Raw genomic sequence first — 18,063 nt, forward strand, 5'->3', positions numbered from 1 at the left:
GTATCAGAGCTGTGTGTGGCCCTCAGGCAGCTACTTCTCCGTCCAGGACACTGAGGAACGGACAGAGAGTGAGACCAACCCTGAACATCAGTGTCCCCAGTGTGGATGAGGATTCAGAGGCTAAAATTCCTCAATGAGGATAGAAACGCCATGGGCAGAGGTCCTGTAGGATGAGCAAAACCATGTGGGTACATGTGTGCTTGACTGAGGGAAAGGCCAATAAGGGACAATGATTTATTTGTCAGGAAAGAGGACAGCTCATGTTATCACCTAACAAAAGAAAGGTCCCAGTGAATGGAAAAATCTTATCTACGGATGAGAAAAGTTACTTCACTCTGTGTTGCCTGCAGTGAGAACATGGGAATTAGAGTCACAAAGAACAAAGCAGGAAATGACCCTGGGGGACATCTGGGAGTCAGCAGAGCAGAGGAAACCTCAGATCCCAAGAGGAACCCTCATCCCCTCTCTGCACCTGCTCCATGGGGCACAGGAGCTGGGTGGGCCTTGAGCGCCCCCTGCAGCCCAGACCCCTCCTGTATCCTGCAGGGAGGTTTGTGTCTGGGCTCACGCTGACTTCCTGTCACTGTGTCTCTCGCACAGTAATACACGCCTGTGTCCTCGTCGGTCACAGAGCTCAGCTGCAGGGAAAACTGGTTGTTGGACGTGTCTCTGGTGATGGAGGTGCGGCTCTCGAGGGACGGGTTATAATATGTGCTTCCACTATAATAGATGTATCCCATCCATTCAAGGCTCTTCCCTGTGGGCTGGCGGATCCAGCTCCAGTAGTAATAACTGGTTGTGATGGAGAATCCAGAGACTGTGCACGTGAGGGTGAGGGTCTGCGAGGGCTTCACCAGTCCTGGGCCTGACTCCTGCAGCTGCACCTCAGACAGGACACCTGGAGACAAGGAGAATCAGAACCTGTCAGCCACATGCAGTCACAACCATCCCACTGACCCACTTCTGTCATCTGAGACACTCACCTTGAGGAGCTGTCACCAGGCAAAGGAGAAGACCCCACAATCTCATCTTCTGTTAGATCTCAACTCTGCCTTCCCCAGAGACCTGAGCCCTGTCTGAGGACAGACCTGTGAGCTTCCACCACCCATGAGTCCACATTTACCCTGGAGCTTGACGGAAAATTTGCATGTGGGAGAGCTGTGTCCTTATAAGTGCTGAGGAACTGAGGTGAGATTATCTGTTTTTTTTTGTTTTCTTTTAATTAACTGCGAGCTTTTTTTTTCTTTAAAATTATTTGACATGTAATTGTGAGATGGGTGAGAAGTTACTGAGTTTCAAACATGGAAAAATGTGACCCTAGCTGTCTGAGGCCAGATCTACCTTCCTTGAAATCCTGTCTTCTCCTGCGCTCTCTTGGACTCAGCCCAACTCTCTCTCATAATCTCAGGCTCTGGGTCTTGCTTCCACAGTTCTGGTCCCAGCACCGCCTGCTTTCTTTCCCTGCACCCTCTCCCGTGATGTGGTTCTCGTCACCCCAAGAGCTCGTTCCATCGTTCCACTGTTGCTGCTCCACAAGCTCCAGGCCTGCCTTGTGCTCTCCGTCCTGCCATATAAGACACAGCCCTTCAGAATCCACAGAGACCTGCCAAAGACGATGCCCTGTGCATTACTCTGGAGAACGGAAAAGGATTCTAAATGTTTTGGAAAGAGATCAAGACTCTTGTCAATTCCGGCTTCCCTCAGTCATTCCTGTTCATCTAGTGTGTAAAAATGTTCAACCTAAACTCAGTTTTCATTCACATTTTACAGATGTTAATCTTTCATTTAATCTCCCAATCTCATCAGATATTCCAGCTGTAAATATATATATACAATCAATTGCAATGGTTAACATGCAAGCAGTAATAACATCCTTAATATAAAAATTTTAAAAACATATTTCCCTTTGAAGTCTGTGTGTTGGGGCCCAAGACAGCTGCTCTGAGACTGTGGGCACCACCCTCTGTACCACTGCCCATCACAGAGAAAGAGGCCAGGAGCTGGGGTGGACGCTGTGCTGTGTCTGACCCTGTGAGCCCCCTCTCAGTCCCAAGAGCAGGTCCATGTCATGGAGGGACAGCCCTTCAAGGGCCCTGAATGAATTTCAAGACAGGAGCTGCTGTTGGACAATTTGGGGCCGATTCTTCACTTCCTGTTAACTCATACAATTTGTTGGAGTTTTACAAATTGTTAAAAGACCTGGTAAAAGGCAAAGAAAAACAAATACTCTGAAATAACAAATCAATATCAGAACCAGACTAAGATATGACACAGATTTTCTAATTATCAGGGAGTAGATTTAAAGCCACCATGTTTAGTTTGCAATTACGTTTCACTTTTTTTCCAACCCTTCAGCTGACTCTAAAGAGTTCTTCTTGCCCACATCTATTTGTCCAGGATAATTTATCAGGACACTCTGCCTAGTGGAGCAAACAGCCCAGCATCTCATCAGGAGTAAGGGACAAGGACAGATATCTGCATCTTGCTTGTTTCTATTCTAATGTACTCAGGAGGGAAGTTGTGGTGAGAAGATGTGTCTGATTCATAACGTCACTCAGCCCAGACTCCCACTGGTTTGAGACCCAGAGTCTACAACTTGTGGACTGACATATAACAGTGAACAGAGGAGATGGAAACACATTTCAGGTGGGATATTTTTTAACTGTTGCAAAGACACTCAAAATGAGATCTCCCTAGTAACTGTTTTAAGTGCACAATACGGTATTGTTAAGTACGGGCACAGTGCTGTATAGCAGATTCTAGAACTTATTCATCTTGCGTAGCTAAAACTCTGTACCTGTTGAAATGAAGTAGCCAGGCTGTGAGTGTATGTGTTATAACTGTGTACATGGCATAATTTACCATGTGGCCCTGACTTACATCAAAAGATCAACACGTGTGTTATCTGTGATCTCAGGATGAAGCGGAAAAATAAGGTTTTGATTGGACTGGAGTCTAATACACTAAACAGGTGTCATCTCTCTCTATCTCTGTCTGTCTTTCTCTAGCTTTATCTCTTTCCACACATGTACACACACACACACACACACACACACACACACACACACACACACGCGCCATTGGTCTTTTTTTGAAATCTACCTGTAATGCTGCTTTTGATTGATGCTGAGCAATTTGTTGTAACACACAAAAAACCCATTCATCTTCACAGTCCTGTTTTGAACTGTCACAGTGTATAGGAAAAATCCCTTGAGATACAAAGTGAGCAGGAGGACACTATGTGTCCTGGAGATTTAATTGCACACTGTTTCCTTGTATCATAATTGTACTGCTAGCCTCATACGCATCCTGGATATTAACTTGTAATAGAAGTGTTAGTGTTTTCTGGGTGGATCTATTGTTAAAAAATAAAAATAAAATAGGTGACCTAAGCTTGGGAGGTTGGTGGCAGTGGTTGCGTGGATTTTCTGGGGCAGACTTGCTGTGCTGACTCTCAGGCTTGGGGTGTGCACATGCTCACTGTGGGTCAGTCATGTCAGCAGCTGGCTCATTGCAGATGGGGTTGATGGCCTGATTTTCCGACTGGGTATGGGTGTGTGGCATGCCAGGCATTTGGGGACTGGATCACCAGTGCCTGAATGTGGTGGGCCAGCCTGGGACGTGTAAGTCTAGCTATTTCTTACTCAGATGCATGTGTGTGCAGTTGTTCAAAGACTCAGGGGAGGATCTACCAGGGCATGGCAGCTTGATTATTTCTCTGGATCTCGGGTGTGGACACTGTGTTAGTCTGTTTCTGTTGCTTATAACAACACACATGGAAGTGGGTGATTTGTAAGAAAATAAAATTTATTGCTTACAGTTTTGCAGGCTGTAAAATTCAGAGTACAGGGAACACATCTGGTGAATCCCTTCCTTGGTGGTTTTTCAGCAACGGGGACCTCATGTGGCAGAAAACGGCAAAACAGAGAGAGAGAGAGAGAGACTCTCACATGGTCTCCTTTTAAAGCCCTCAGAACCACGTCCCTGACAACCATTATTAAACCATTCACTATGGCATGGTCCTAAAATTTAACCACCTCTTCAAGGCTCCATTTCAGTTACCAAGATAGGACTTCCCACCCTCAACAGTTACAGTGGGAATTAAGCTTCTAGTATATGAGCTTTGTGGGACACAGTTCAATCAATCCACAGCATTGTACCCCCAAAGTTCATGTTCTTCCCACAAGCAAGTATACTCATTCCATTCCCCAAAACTTAACTTGTTTCCACTCAAAAGCCCAAGGTTCAAAGTCCCATCTATGAAATCAGAACAAATTATCTACTGACGATGTACAATGGTGGGACAAGCATAGGATACATTTTCCTATTTCAATAGGGAGAAATCACCCAAAAGAAAGGGGCGACAGGTCCGAAACAAGTTTAAAAAGCCCACCAGGGCAGGTACTAAATCTCAAAGCTGAAAATCATATATCTTGACTGCATGGTCAGTGTCCCCTGTATGCTGGTGCAGTGGTTGGGTCCCCAAGTCCTCAGACATCTCTGCCTCTATGGATTTCCTGGTCTGAGGCCATGTTTCAGCTCACTAGGCTGGCATTGCACAGTGGTAGCCAAATAAGTTGAGGTCTCCATGGCTAAGCCACTCTCATGGTTCCACTAGGCATGATGTTGATGGGGTTTCTCTGCTGAAACTCCAACCTATGTTTCTGCTTGGCATTGTGTCAGGGTAGGGCTCAATCCCTTCAAACCCATTGTCCATACTTGGTCACAGACCCCTCACTTCCCAGGCTGTGTCACAGTTTGGATGACAGACCCTTCATGTGCATGTCATGAGCTAGGTAAATGGGAAAGATCCCAGGAGTTATTGGAAGATTAGACACATTCATTCCAATGTGAGTTCAGCTTCCTCAGCAGCAGCAGCAACTGCTTACGGCAACAGTAGCAGCCTCGCTACGGCCCCCCTGTGGGCATGTCGGGGGTAGAGGGCCCTGCAGATCAGAGCTACTCATCCTTTATACTTAAGTCTGATAATCCAGGAACACCTGGGTACAAGTCACACATGACAGGAACACCTGGGCACAAATTCACAGTTACATTTACATCAAAGTCATGGAAAGATTCTGAACATCTGAGGGGCCCTGACCATTTTCCTTCAATTTTCCTTACACATTGCTTTAGCAAAAGCTGTCTGTATTGACTCAGCACCTGAGAACGATCTCTTCCTGGGTGTGCAGCCTTTTCCATACCTCCTTTTAGAATGTGGTGGAGGCTCCCAAGCCACCATAGCTCTGGCATTCTCACTTCCTATAGACGTATCAACACTTGGATACTGCCAAGGCTTCACTCTTGTGTTTTCCAAAGCTGTGGATCCAGCCAACCAGGGGCCAAATTAGTCACAGCTGCAGCAACCAGGGTGATGGAGTGGGGAGCAGCTCCTGAGGAGGCCCTGGTCAGCGAGCCTGTGGAGGAAGCCTTGGGCCTGTTCCCTGAGACCATTCTGTCTCCCTAGGCCTCTGGACCTGTGATGAAGAGCACCGCCTACATGAGCTTCTGAAACGCCTTCAAGGCCTTTTTTCTGTCCTCATAATCCCTTTCTCCTTTGCTCTTCTCCTTTGCAAATGATCCCTGTTCTACACTCTTGCTCTTGTAACCAGGTTGAAAGTTTTCTAATTTTTTGCCCTCTTATCTCTTTTGTATTGTAAATTCTGGCTTTACTATCTACATCCTCTGTCGTACCATCACATAGACTGTTGTAACTAGCAATGCAGCTTCTTTAATGCTCTGCTCTTAGAAAGTTCTTCCACGAAATATCCTGAGTCAGCACCTTGATGTCCCACATTCCACAAAATATTTGTGCATGAACAGAATGCAGCCAAGTTTCTTGCCGGTTCATAGCAAGAGTGACCTTCCCCTCAGTTTCCAATAAACTCCTTCTTACTCCTCAAACCTCCTTAGAATGGTCTTTACGGTCCGTATTCCCATAAGCATTCCTACCAACACCACTTAACCATTGTCTAAAATATTCCAAATTGTTCCTGGTTTCCTTTTCTTCTAAATTCCCACCAGCAGGTAGGTTTTTTCTAGTCTGCTCCTTCGAATTCTTCCAGCCTTCGCCCATTATCCAGTTCCAAAGCCACTTTCATATTTTCAAGCATTAGTTGTAAGCAACACCTCACTTTTTGTGCCAATTTTGTGTATTAGTCCATGTGTGTTGCTTATAGAAATACACCTGGAACCGGGTGATTCGTAAGAAAAGAAAATTAATTGCTTACGTTCAGAAGCTGTGAAATCCGAAGTCTAGGGAACACATCTGAGAAGGGCATTCTTTGGTGCTGGCTTTACAACAATGCAGGAGTCTCACATGTCAGAAAACGGTGAATCAGAGACAGAGAGACTCTCATGTGCTCCCCTTTAAAAGCCCTCCAACCACCCCCCGACAACCATTATTAGTCCATTCACTACAGCACAGTCCTATAGTCCAATCACCCCTTCAAGATCCCACATTTCAATTACCATAATAGGATTTTTGACACTCAGCAGTTACAGTGGGAATTAAGTTTTTAGTAAATGAGTTTGGGGGACACAATTCAATCAGTTCACAGCAGACATGCTTTGGCTCAGTTGGCTGTGTGCGGGTCTTCTGGCAGCCAATCTACTGCACTTATCTGGGCCAGGCGGGAGATCATGCTTCTGGTGGCACTTCAGGAGCAGGTCTTCCAAGGGAGAGGCTGCAGAGCTGCTTCTCAGGTGTTGCTTGAGGACACTAGGGAGGCCTGAATGTAGGGGATGTGGCCAGCACTTCTCAGGTGGTGAGCAAACCTGCAGGGCTGGCCTGCAGAGGTGGGGCCCAGAAAACTGCTTCTTGGATGGTGGGTGAGGCTGTGAAGCAGGCCAGCAGAGAGCGGGTCCTTCCAGTCACCTTGTAGGCAGTGGGTAATGCTGCAATTGGAGATTTCAGGGCAATATCCCCTGGCCGCTTCTCAGAGACAGAGTGATAAGCTTTGTTTTTACCATCCCACGGGTGTGTTTGTGAAGGTTTGGACTTGTGAGCTGTCTTCTGGATCTGGAGCTCGGGCACACAGAACTCAGCCCTCTGATGGGGTGGGTGGGTGGTTTTCCACCTGTTTGATCTCTGGCCAGGGATGTGAAGGTGCTTCAGTTCAGCAGGCCTGGGATGGGCTTCCGAGATTTGCAGGACTGTAGTCACATTCTCTCCTGGGCTCAGAAGTTAAAGTGCTGGGATCAGGGATTTGTAGCCTCTCCTGTGAGTGTGTTGAAATAAAAACAAAGCCATAAGCCAGGGGAAGTGCAGCGGCTTCTGTCCCTGGGCAGTGCATCCTACCGCAAGATCACTCCATACTGCACTAGTTCGTCATGGGGCAGGGGTTTGGAGGTGCATAGTGTGAGCTCCTGAAGTGCAGTGTGTGCATCAAAGGCAGCTCCCCGTGCTTGGCTGTGGGCTTGCACGGAATCCTCCTGCAGTATGGACTGCAGGCCTCTAAGGTAAGGATAAGCACTGGTGTTGGCCCTCTTCCTAGCTTTTCTCCACAAGGTAAAACTTTTCCTGCACTGATCATGGTAGCAAAGACTTGGCAGATGAGGCCGTGTGCTTCTGTGTCTCTCCGTGATGCCCCCAAAGGCTGTTGTGCTCCACAGGATCTTGCCAATCTCCTCCACACACCCAGATATGATCCTGTCAATATTTGGGTGTATATTAGTTATTCTTGTCCTTTTCTGTGGGAGGAACATGCTCCAGGCACCTCTAGTCAGCTGTCTTGCCCAGCTTCCATCCAGAAAAACGTCAGGAGCAGGTTTAACCAAGAAAGTTCAAGATGTATAGACTAGAAACTACAAAACACTGATGAAAGAAATTGAATAGGATATGGAACTGAAATAAACCAAATTTTTATGCATTGCAAAAATTAATATTGTTAATATATACATACTACTAATGAAATTTAGAGGTTTAATGCAATCATTCCCTATCAAAATTTCAAGATTGTTTTGCAGAAATGATAAAATAACTATTCTAAAATTTGTACAACATTAGAAAAGGACCTAAGAGGCCAAACAATTTTGAGCACAAAGAGCAACTGTTGAGGCATCACATCCATTGATTTCAATACATATTATAAAATGTTTGTAATCAGAACGACATGGCCCTGGTGTAAAAACAGATGTGTTGACCAATAAAACAGGACAAAAAGCCCCAAGGTTAACCCACACATTTGCAGTCAATGGATTTCTGACAAGGGTATCAAGACTACTAGGAGGAAAGGACAATCTCCTCGATAAAATTTTTGGAAAAACTGTATATCCACATGAAGAATAATAAAATGGGATGATTATTTCACATCACATAGAAAAATCACTCACAATGGATTAAAGACTCAGATGTGACACCCAAAATGATAAAACTACTAGAAGCAGACTTAGAGGAATATTTCCATAACGTTGGTCCAGGCAATGATTTCTAGTTTCTACCTTGAAAGCACAGGAAGCTAAAATAAAAATAGACAAATGGGATTACATCAAACTAAAAAGCTCTGCACAGCAAGATAAAGTATTATCAGAGTGAAGAGACAATATTTGCAAATTGTCTGGTTCTGGAGAAAATATTTGCAAATCATACATCTGGAAAGTGGCTAATATCCAAATAATATAAGAAATTCACACAATTGAATAGCAAGGAAAGTATAGGCCAATTAAAAAATGGGTAACATATATGCATAGACATCACTTTTTAAAAGACGTATTAATGCCCAAGAGATATATGCCGAAATGTTAAACATCTCTAATCATCAGCGAGATGCAAGCTAAAACCATAATGAAATGTCACCTAAAACCTCTCCCCCTACCTGATCTAAGTGGGAGGGCAGGATTGGGACAAATGGCTGTGGTCAGTCCAATGCATGTTAGGGGATTGAGCTGGTGTGTGGCCTGTGCGGTGTGGGGTAGGGGCCAGTGGCAGTTCTAATGGGTTGATATCCTTGCTGCATGGTCATGTGTAGTCTTATGGTCTCTACACAAGAAAAGATAAATTTGCTTAAGAGGTTTAGTCAACAGGGCCCAAAAAGCAGGGCCAGAATTAGCATCATCAGAGGTCCTAAAAGGGGCAACAGCCATGGGAACTAATGCCAGATTTTTCCGCAGGCACCCCAGAACTCAGGTGCTTATAATCATAATCATGAGGCTGTAACTGCTAATTTCTTTGCAGCATCCTTCACTAGGCCTGACTGGTTAACAGTGAAGCAACATTCTTCCCCAATTAAGCAATAGATGCCTTTTTCAGGCATTAGGATGTCTAACCCTCTACTGTTTTGCAGTACCACCCCCAGCACTGAATCTCTCTAATCCTGGAGCCGTTGGCCCACATTTGAACATGAACAGTGACAGCTGAATATCAGGCAGATGATGAAGACAGACAAAGCCATCAACCTTTAGATTCCTTCTGTGGATGGATCTTCTGTAACTGTGAGGTTAATCACACATAAACCGAGATATAAACGGGGCACTACAAGGTTTTCCGTACTGACTAATACTGATCTTTAGTAGTAGACCAGGTGAGGGTAGAGGCATCCTATTCTGGTGGAGGGGATCATGTCATCGCAGTGGCACGGGTGTTACAGGGATCCAGCAAAGAAGATGGAGGTCCGGAGGCAGAGGAGTATAATGCACGTCATAAGGCCTGGTGGTAGAACCCTCTATCTCCTTTTATAAAGTACCTCGAGGTCTTCTAAAGGCTCACAGGAGTAGGCTGCCTCCTTCAGGGGTGGGTCACAGTTATTGCTCTCCTGTAATGAAAGGGGGGCAGGCTGCTTCCTGGAGAGATGAACCCCACTCTCCATTTCAGCTGTCTTTATTGCAGAGGGGGTTGCTAGAATTATTGTAAAAGGGTCCTTCCATTTAGGGTTTAGTTGTTTGTGAGCAGGTCCTTCCTTCCAGGTCTTAATTAGGACCTGGTCTCCTAGCTTTGTCTGTGCCCCCAGAGCGTTACTGCCAGGGGACGGTAAAACATGAGCTACATTTTTCTTCTGGGCTGCTTGGAATTGGCTCAAGTTGGTAATGTCTTGTATAAGGCCTGCAGTCTCAGGATCTGTGAGCATGTCTGTTGAAAGAAAAGGTCTGCCACACAGCAGTTCATAGGGGCTGAAATCAAGCTTAGCCTTTGGGGCATTGCACACTCATAAGGGCAATGAGGAGCACAGAGACCCAGTGTGTAGAGGTGTCCTGGCATAATTTGGCAAGAGTGCATTTTAGGATTTAATTGGCCCTTTCTACTTTTCCAGAGGACTGTGGCCTCCAGGCAGAATGTAGAAGATATTGTATTCCCAAGGCCTTTGCTAACTCCTGGGTTATATGGGATGTGAAGGATGGTCCATAATTGATTTGAAGACTGCAGGGAGGCCAAACCTGGGAATCACTTCCTTGGGAAGAGCTTCAACCACCTCAGTGGACTTTTCTGTTCTAGTAGGATGAGTCTCTCCTCATCCAGAAAAAGTGTCCATGAAAACCAGCAGATATTTTCATCCCCGGCATGGAGGCGTATAGGTGAAGCCAACTTGCCAATCTGATCCTGGGTATGAACCCCCCTGCTGGACTGGTTCCAACCGTGGAGGCACACTTGGCCCCGAGCTGTTGTAGGCACACAGAGAACAGGCCCTAAAAACCTATTAACTGTTTGTGCCAAACCCCAGCCTGTAAAAAGATGTGTGATCGTGGCCAAGGTTTAATGGATGTGAACAAGGCAACATTTTGGGCCAGCTGCCACCATGACACCTTGCTGGATGGATTCCCATGTGCACAGAAACAGCACAGCTGTTATGACCACATACAGTCAATAACACAAAGTAATGTGATTGCATTTATTTATCATGAGAAAGGATGACCCCACAGTATGCCCAAGTGGAAGAGAAGACTGAAATTGTAGGGGGCCATTAGTGAACTGCATGCACCTAATATTCTAAGAGAATAGATCACAATGTTTCCTCCCCCAAATGTGGTCACTATGGGAGATGTTGGATGTATTATTAAGCCATGTTATGTCAATGATTTCACAATGTATTCATCTATTAACCCATCATATTATACACCTTAAATACATAAACTTTTTATTTGTCAGTTATACCTCAGTAGAACTAGACAAAATAAAATGTGTTTTTACTCTGTAGAAATTCTGAAGAGAATCAACTTTAAAAAAATCTAACCAAACAAAAAGCTTTGAAGGAGCAGTGGTAGATTTTAGTAGGCCCTGGAGAGGTTGCCGCTTGTCTTACACAAGCCCTCATACACCACGCAGCAGCGTCACTCTTGCGTTCCTGTTCTGAAGCCGTCACCTCAGCAGAGCTCATCTTGTAGGTGCTTCTCACACAGTTAATCCAGGGTTGTTGCTGAATTTAAATGAGGACATGTGTGTGTCTCCAAATAGACACAGCAGTTACGTGAGAATGGAGACCTGCCTGTGAGGTGAGCGAGTTCTTTCAGTTTACACGTGAATCCCTCATGATGAAACACAAATATTTTTGGAAGAAATATTGTGTAAAGCATACATACTTTGAAGACCCCGATCTTCGTTCAAGACGTAAAGGTATTCCTTGCTAATAATAATATGGTTAGGGAAATGGGAATCGTTTTCACACAAAAAGTAAAGACCTGTGAGAGAGAAGTCATGGGAGCACTGGGAGGAAGGACCAGTGAGCTCCAGGACACACGGTCATCTGGGGCAGGCCCTTCATGCAATGGTGATTCAGCCCTGAAGATTTTGTGGGCGATGACAGTATTCAGCACAATGTGATTTCCTATTATTTGATTGTACTATTTAAACTAGTAGCACCCATTCTGTATTTATGTATATTTTAAAAATAGATTTATTGAGGTATACTAAATCTATAAAATCTGCAATATTTTGTAAATACTTAGCACCAATCATCTAATTTCATTTTTCTACATGCAGGAAAAACAGGGTATGTAGTATTAATGTTATTTCCATTGCACAGATATGCAGTTAAAAACAGAAGCTTAAGTAAGTTGTGCAATGTGTCCAGCATCACATATCTGGTAAAATTGAGCCCTGGTACCTGGGCCTTTGCTTCTCACCACACTACTCCTAGTCTTTGCTGAAGCAACTCCAGGACACGGTGGGAAATGAGATGTGAGGTCTGCAGAACAAGTTTCTGTGGTAAGAGCATGGCATGCAGGTTTTTTTTTTTTTTTTTTGGCATTTTGTGTTTCCTAAATGCAGGTCTTACTTTTCTTTCTTTCTTGAATTCTGTGTTTACAAAAATGCAGGGTTGATGCAGATGTATTTGCAGAAGTCTCAGACATTTCAAGGTTATCATTTTACCAAGTCTCCTCAACCAAATTATATTCTTATTTTAGCAGCTTTGATGACATAGAATTGACATATAGCAAATACCACATACACAGTTGAAGTGTACAATGGGATACATATTGACGCATATGTACACCTGCACATCCATCATAACAATCAGCAAAATAAACAAATTACCTTTAAATGTATTTTCATGTTCTCTTTTCAGTCATTCTCTTTTTCCACCCATGTTCCCAATGTCTGATCTTTAATATACTTTAGAATTCTTTTAACATTTTAGAATTTATAAGAATAAAATCATCAATATGTGTTTTATTTGTTTGTCTTCTTTGCTCAGCAAACTTACTTGTGAATGTGCCATGTTTCTGTGTATCAGATATTTTAGTGATAGAAGGTATTTCAATACATGTATACACACTGTTTGTATATAGGAAGCTGCTTGATATTCAGATTGTTTCCGGTTTCTGAATTTTACAAATAAACTGCTACTCAGCTTGGAGATATAGATGTCCAATTAAAAGTTTGTTCTAATTCTTATAACAAAAATAACTAATTTGTATTTGCTTAAATTTAGCAAATTTTCTTCAGTACGTCAGATAACTAGCACTATAAGACAACCAACAGATCTGAAATCTAGAGAAAGGTAAGTATTTGCAGGGAGAAAGATGACCAAAATATTAGCTTATTAGAGGACACCTAATGTCATATAGGCTGGTATATGCTTCAAATAGAAATATTTACTGGATTGCTTGAAGTTGAATGTGGTAAAGGATTTGTAGTGTAAAATTCTCCGAAGGCATATATTTGTGGGTTCCAATTCTCCTTGAAGCTTTTTGCTTCTGGATGAAGACACGTTATTGAAACCTCCATGTTCCAACCCTTGTGGTGCTTCTGACTGGGAAAATACACAGTGACTTCTGCGGAAATGCATCCAGAACTCTGTCCAGAACCACCTCCCCTGTCTTCCTAAAACATTAAAATCATTGTTCGTCAAGGAAGCACAGAGCAGCGGAAATGGGACAAGGATGGAAAACAACATCAGCTGTGGGAAAGAGCCTCTGGACAAACAACAGATGCCCTTCAGCAGAAGTGGCGAAAGAACACGAGGGCCAGCACTAGCTCTGGAGGTGGGACAGGGCACTAGGAAGGACAGGGGCCATGATCTTCACCTGAAAGCGCAGCTCAGTCAGTAGGTCAGAGAATGACTGTCTAGTGCAACCTCTTGTGCGGATTGACTTCGGTCAGGTGAGTGCGACACTGAGATGCACCTGGGAGAGGTGGAGGGACAGATTCTCTCTGGAGAGCACAGGGTGAGGACACAATGTCAATCTTTAAACAAAATAAGGTTTCACTGGAGGCACCAGAACTCTGGTGGCTGGAGCAGTAACACACTTCTATTCTGATAGCCACGGCAATGATGAATTTAGGTGTAGCCACTGCACACAAATTTCCACAATAAAATCATAGAAAATATAGGGTGTTATTATCTACAGAAGGAAAGTAATAATAAGCCAATGTAACAATTCCAATGAAGCCATTTTTGTAAACATGAACTTTTGAATTACTTGTGCACATTCCTTGGGAAATGGCAGTTTAATCACATCTGAAAATATTATGGTTCAAAATCCCAGTAAATGTCACTGTTCAGCATTCACAGCAATTTGGCATAAGTTCTCATTACATAGTGGAATTTTCAGCTATTTCTAAAATCATATTTGAGTGTAGATCAAAAGTGCCCAAAGGCATAGGCTGAGTCACCACTTTTTGCAATTCAGGCACAGACCACTGATGTTCAGTCCTCCACTTAAGTATAGTTTCTCATAAGTAATTTTATTGTTAGAAGGTAACATGCTCCCACATCTAAAAAAGTTGTCCTCTGTAGTGTGTACAGACCAAGTATTCATTATAGCTAATATTGTCCAGGAGTAGTTGACAATGATGGTTTATGTTTGGCTGTCTGCGTAGAATGTCATAGGTGGCTCCTGTCTGTAATATTCCTAAGATTCTGCATCGCTTGGCCTGTTTACACACCCCAAACCCTGACAATCCCTAATGTTTTACAAAAAAAATCTTCATAGTTTTACTTCTCCTGTAATGTCATGTAGTTGGAATAAGAAATAATCTATTTCACTACATTGGTATCCCTCACCTAGTAATATATTTTTAATGTTTCTCCATCTCTTTTCATGACTTGATAGCTCATGTTCTTTCAATGGTGAGTGACATTCCATTGTGTGGATGTTTATCTATCTATTTACTTATGAAGGACCAGTTTTGACAACTATAATTAAAGCAGCTATAAACAAAAATGTACTTTTTTTGGATGGACATAATTTTCTCCTCCTGCCTTCCAGTCCCTCACTAGGATCTAGGCTTTTTCTAGTCTGCTGCTCCAAACTCTTCCAGCCTCTTCCCATTACTCAGTTCCAAAGCCTCTTCCACATTTTCAGGTATTTGTTATGATCAATAAACAACTCCTGGTAACAATTTATTTATTGGTGTAGAGCTAGAGCTGGGTCTGGAGCTCACAGACTCCTCGAGCCCATTGACACACCCTTCACATGCAGGTCTATAAGCTAGATAACCAGCAAAAAGGTCCTTGGGGCCTTGGTTGGAGAATGAATGGTCTTTATTCATCACACAAAGGTCAAGGAGCTGGCAGTACAAAGAGAAAGTATGAAACTCAACTGCTACAAGCAAAGTCCAAATGCCTGAATGTTGATAGCAGCTCTATTCACAGTAGCCAGAAAGTGAACAATCCCGAATGTTCACTGACAGATGAATTGATAAACAAACATTGTAATTTGATACAAGTGAACAACTAGTCACCTATACAAACAAATGAAGTACCGACACATGCTAGAAAATAAATGAACCTTGAAAACATTATACCATGTAAAAGAAGCACACACAAAGGCCACATCTTGTATAATCTGATTCATATTAAATACCCAGAATAGGCAAATCCATAGTTACAGAAAGCATATTAGTGGTTTCCAGAAGCACGGAGAGAAAGGAACGGGAAGTGGCTGATTTTAGGGTATGGCGTTTCCTTTTGAGGTGACGAGGATGTTGTGTAACTAAACAATGGTGACAGTTAATAAACCATGTGAAAACATTAGATGCCACTAAACTGTACAGTTTAAAATGTAATGCTATACCAGTATACGAAAAAAATACTTAAAATTTTATTTTTGGTTTACATTAATCATTTTATTTATTTATTTATTTATTTATTTTAAAAATTTTATTTTGTCGATATACATTGTGGCTGATTATTGCTCCCCATCACCAAAACCTCCCTCCCTTCTCCCTCCCCTCCTCCCCCCCAACAATGTCCTTTCTGTTTGCTTGTCGTATCAACTTCAAGTAATTGTGGTTGTTATATCTTCTTCCCCCCGCCCCCGGTTTGTGTGTGTGTGTGTGTGTGTGTGTGTGAGTGTGTGTGTGTAAATTTATATATTAATTTTTAGCTCCCACCCATCAGTGAGAACATGTGGTATTTCTCTTTCGGTGCCTGACTTGTTTCACTTAATATAATTCTCTTGAGGTCCATCCATGTTGTTGCAAATGGCAGTATTTCATTCGTTTTTATAGCTGAGTAGTATTCCATTGTGTAGATGTACCACATTTTCCGTATCCACTCATCTGATGATGGACATTTGGGCTGGTTCCAACTCTTGGCTATTGTAAAGAGTGCTGCGATGAACATTGGGGAACAGGTATACCTTCGACTTGATGATTTCCATTCCTCTGGCTATATTCCCAACAGTGGGATAGCTGTGTCGAATGGCAGATCTATCTGCAGTTGTTTGAGGAATCTCCATAGCATTTTCCATAGAGGCTGCACCATTTTGCAGTCCCACCAACAATGTATGAGAGTTCCTTTTTCTCCGCAACCTCGCCAGCATTTATCGTTCAGAGTCTTTTGGATTTTAGACATCCTAACTGGGGTTAGGTGTTATCTCAGTTTGGTTTTGATTTGCCTTTCCCGGATGCTGAGTGATGTTGAGCATTTTTCCATATGTCTGTTGGCCATTTGGATATCTTCCTTAGAGAAATGCCTACTTAGCTCTTTTGCCCATTTTTTAATTGGGTTGCTTGTTTTCTTCTTGTAAAGTTGTTTGAGTTCCTTGTATATTCTGGATATTAATCCTTTGTCAGATGTATATTTTGCAAATATTTTCTCCCACTCTGTTGGTTGTCTTTTAACTCTGTTAATTGTTTCTTTTGCTGTGCAGAAGCTTTTAGTTTGATATAATCCCATTTGTTTATTTTTCCTTTGGTTGCCGGTGCTCTTGGGGTTGTGTTCATGAAGTCTGTGTCCAGTCCTATTTCCTGAGGTGTTTCTCCTATGTTTTCTTTAAGAAATTTTTTTTTTCAGGGTGTATATTTAAATCCTTAATCCATTTTGAGTTGATTTCAGTATACGGTGAGAGGTATGGATCTAGTTTCATTCTCCTGCATATGGATATCCAGTTATCCCAGCACCATTTGCTGAAGAGGCAGTCCCTTCCCCAGTGAATAGGCTTGGTGCCTTTGTCAAAGATCAGATGGCAGGTAGTGTGTGGGTTGATTTCTTGATTCTGTATTCTATTCCATTGGTAAGTGTGCCTGTTTATATGCCAGTACCATACGGTTTTGGTTATTATAGCATTGTAGTATAGCTTAAAGTCCGGTAGTGTTATGCCTCCAGCTTTATTTTTTTTGCTCAGCATTGCTTTGGCTATGCGTGGTCTTTTATTGTTCCATATAAATGACTGGATAGTTTTTTCCATTTCTGAGAAAAATGTCTTTGGAATTTTGATGGGGATTGCATTGAATTTGTATATCACTTTGGGTAGTATGGACATTTTCACTATGTTGATTCTTCCAATCCAAGAGCATGGGATATCTTTCCATCTTCTTGTATCCTCTCTAATTTCTCTCAGCAGTGGCTTGTAATTCTCATTATAGAGATTTTTCACCTCTTTGGTTAACTCAATTCCTAAGTATTTTATTTTTTTGGTGGCTATTGTAAATGGGCAGGCTTTCTTGATTTCTCGTTCTGCATGTTCACTATTGGAGAAAAGAAATGCTACTGATTTTTGTGTGTTGATTTTGTATCCTGCTACTGTGCTGAAATCATTTATCAATTCCAGCAGTTTTTTTGTAGAGGTTTTAGGCTGTTCGATATATAGGATCATGTCATCTGCAAACAGGGACTGTTTGAATTCCTCTTTTCCAATCTGGATGACCTTTATTTCCTTCTCTTCTCTGATTGCTCTGGCTAGTACTTCCAACACTATGTTGAATAGGAGTGGTGAGAGTGGGCATCCTTGTCTAGTTCCTGTTCTTAAAGGGAAAGCTTTCAGCTTTTCCCCATTCAGGATGATATTGGCAGTGGGTTTGGTATATATGACTTTAATTATGTTGAGATACTTTCCCTCTATACCTAACTTATAGAGGGTCTTTGTCAAGAATGGGTGCTGAACTTTATCAAATGCTTTTTCAGCATCTATAGAGATGATCATATGGTCCTTGTGTTTGAGTTTATTAATATGGTGTATCACATTTATTGATTTGCATATGTTGAACCAACCTTGCCTCCCTGGAATGAATCCCACTTGATCGTGATGAATAATTTTTCGTATGTGTTGCTGTATTCTCTTTGCTAGTATTTTAGTGAGGATTTTTGCATCTATATTCATCAAGGATATCGGCCTGTAGTTTTCTTTCTTGGTTATATCTTTACCTGGTTTTGGTATCAGGATGATGTTTGCTTCATAGAATGA

General features: G+C 42.6%; 2 gene segments (V, D, J or C); both read right to left on the reverse strand.

The window, feature by feature from the left end:
* Positions 1–455: 455 nt before the first annotated feature.
* On the reverse strand, positions 456–1,029 carry LOC134372821 (immunoglobulin heavy variable 4-30-4-like). The segment is given in 2 exon segments: positions 456–898; positions 984–1,029. Coding segments are annotated over 2 exon segments (489 nt in total).
* A 367-nt stretch (positions 1,030–1,396) lies between these two features.
* Positions 1,397–18,063, reverse strand: part of LOC134372822 (immunoglobulin heavy variable 4-30-4-like) — a 37,103-nt gene continuing 20,436 nt past the window's right edge. Inside the window, 2 exon segments of the V gene segment in view lie at positions 1,397–1,564; positions 9,684–9,752. Coding sequence covers positions 1,397–1,564; positions 9,684–9,752 — 237 coding nt within the window.

The sequence above is a fragment of the Cynocephalus volans genome, chromosome 3 (assembly GCF_027409185.1).
Source record: "Cynocephalus volans isolate mCynVol1 chromosome 3, mCynVol1.pri, whole genome shotgun sequence".
NCBI lineage: Eukaryota > Metazoa > Chordata > Mammalia > Dermoptera > Cynocephalidae > Cynocephalus > Cynocephalus volans.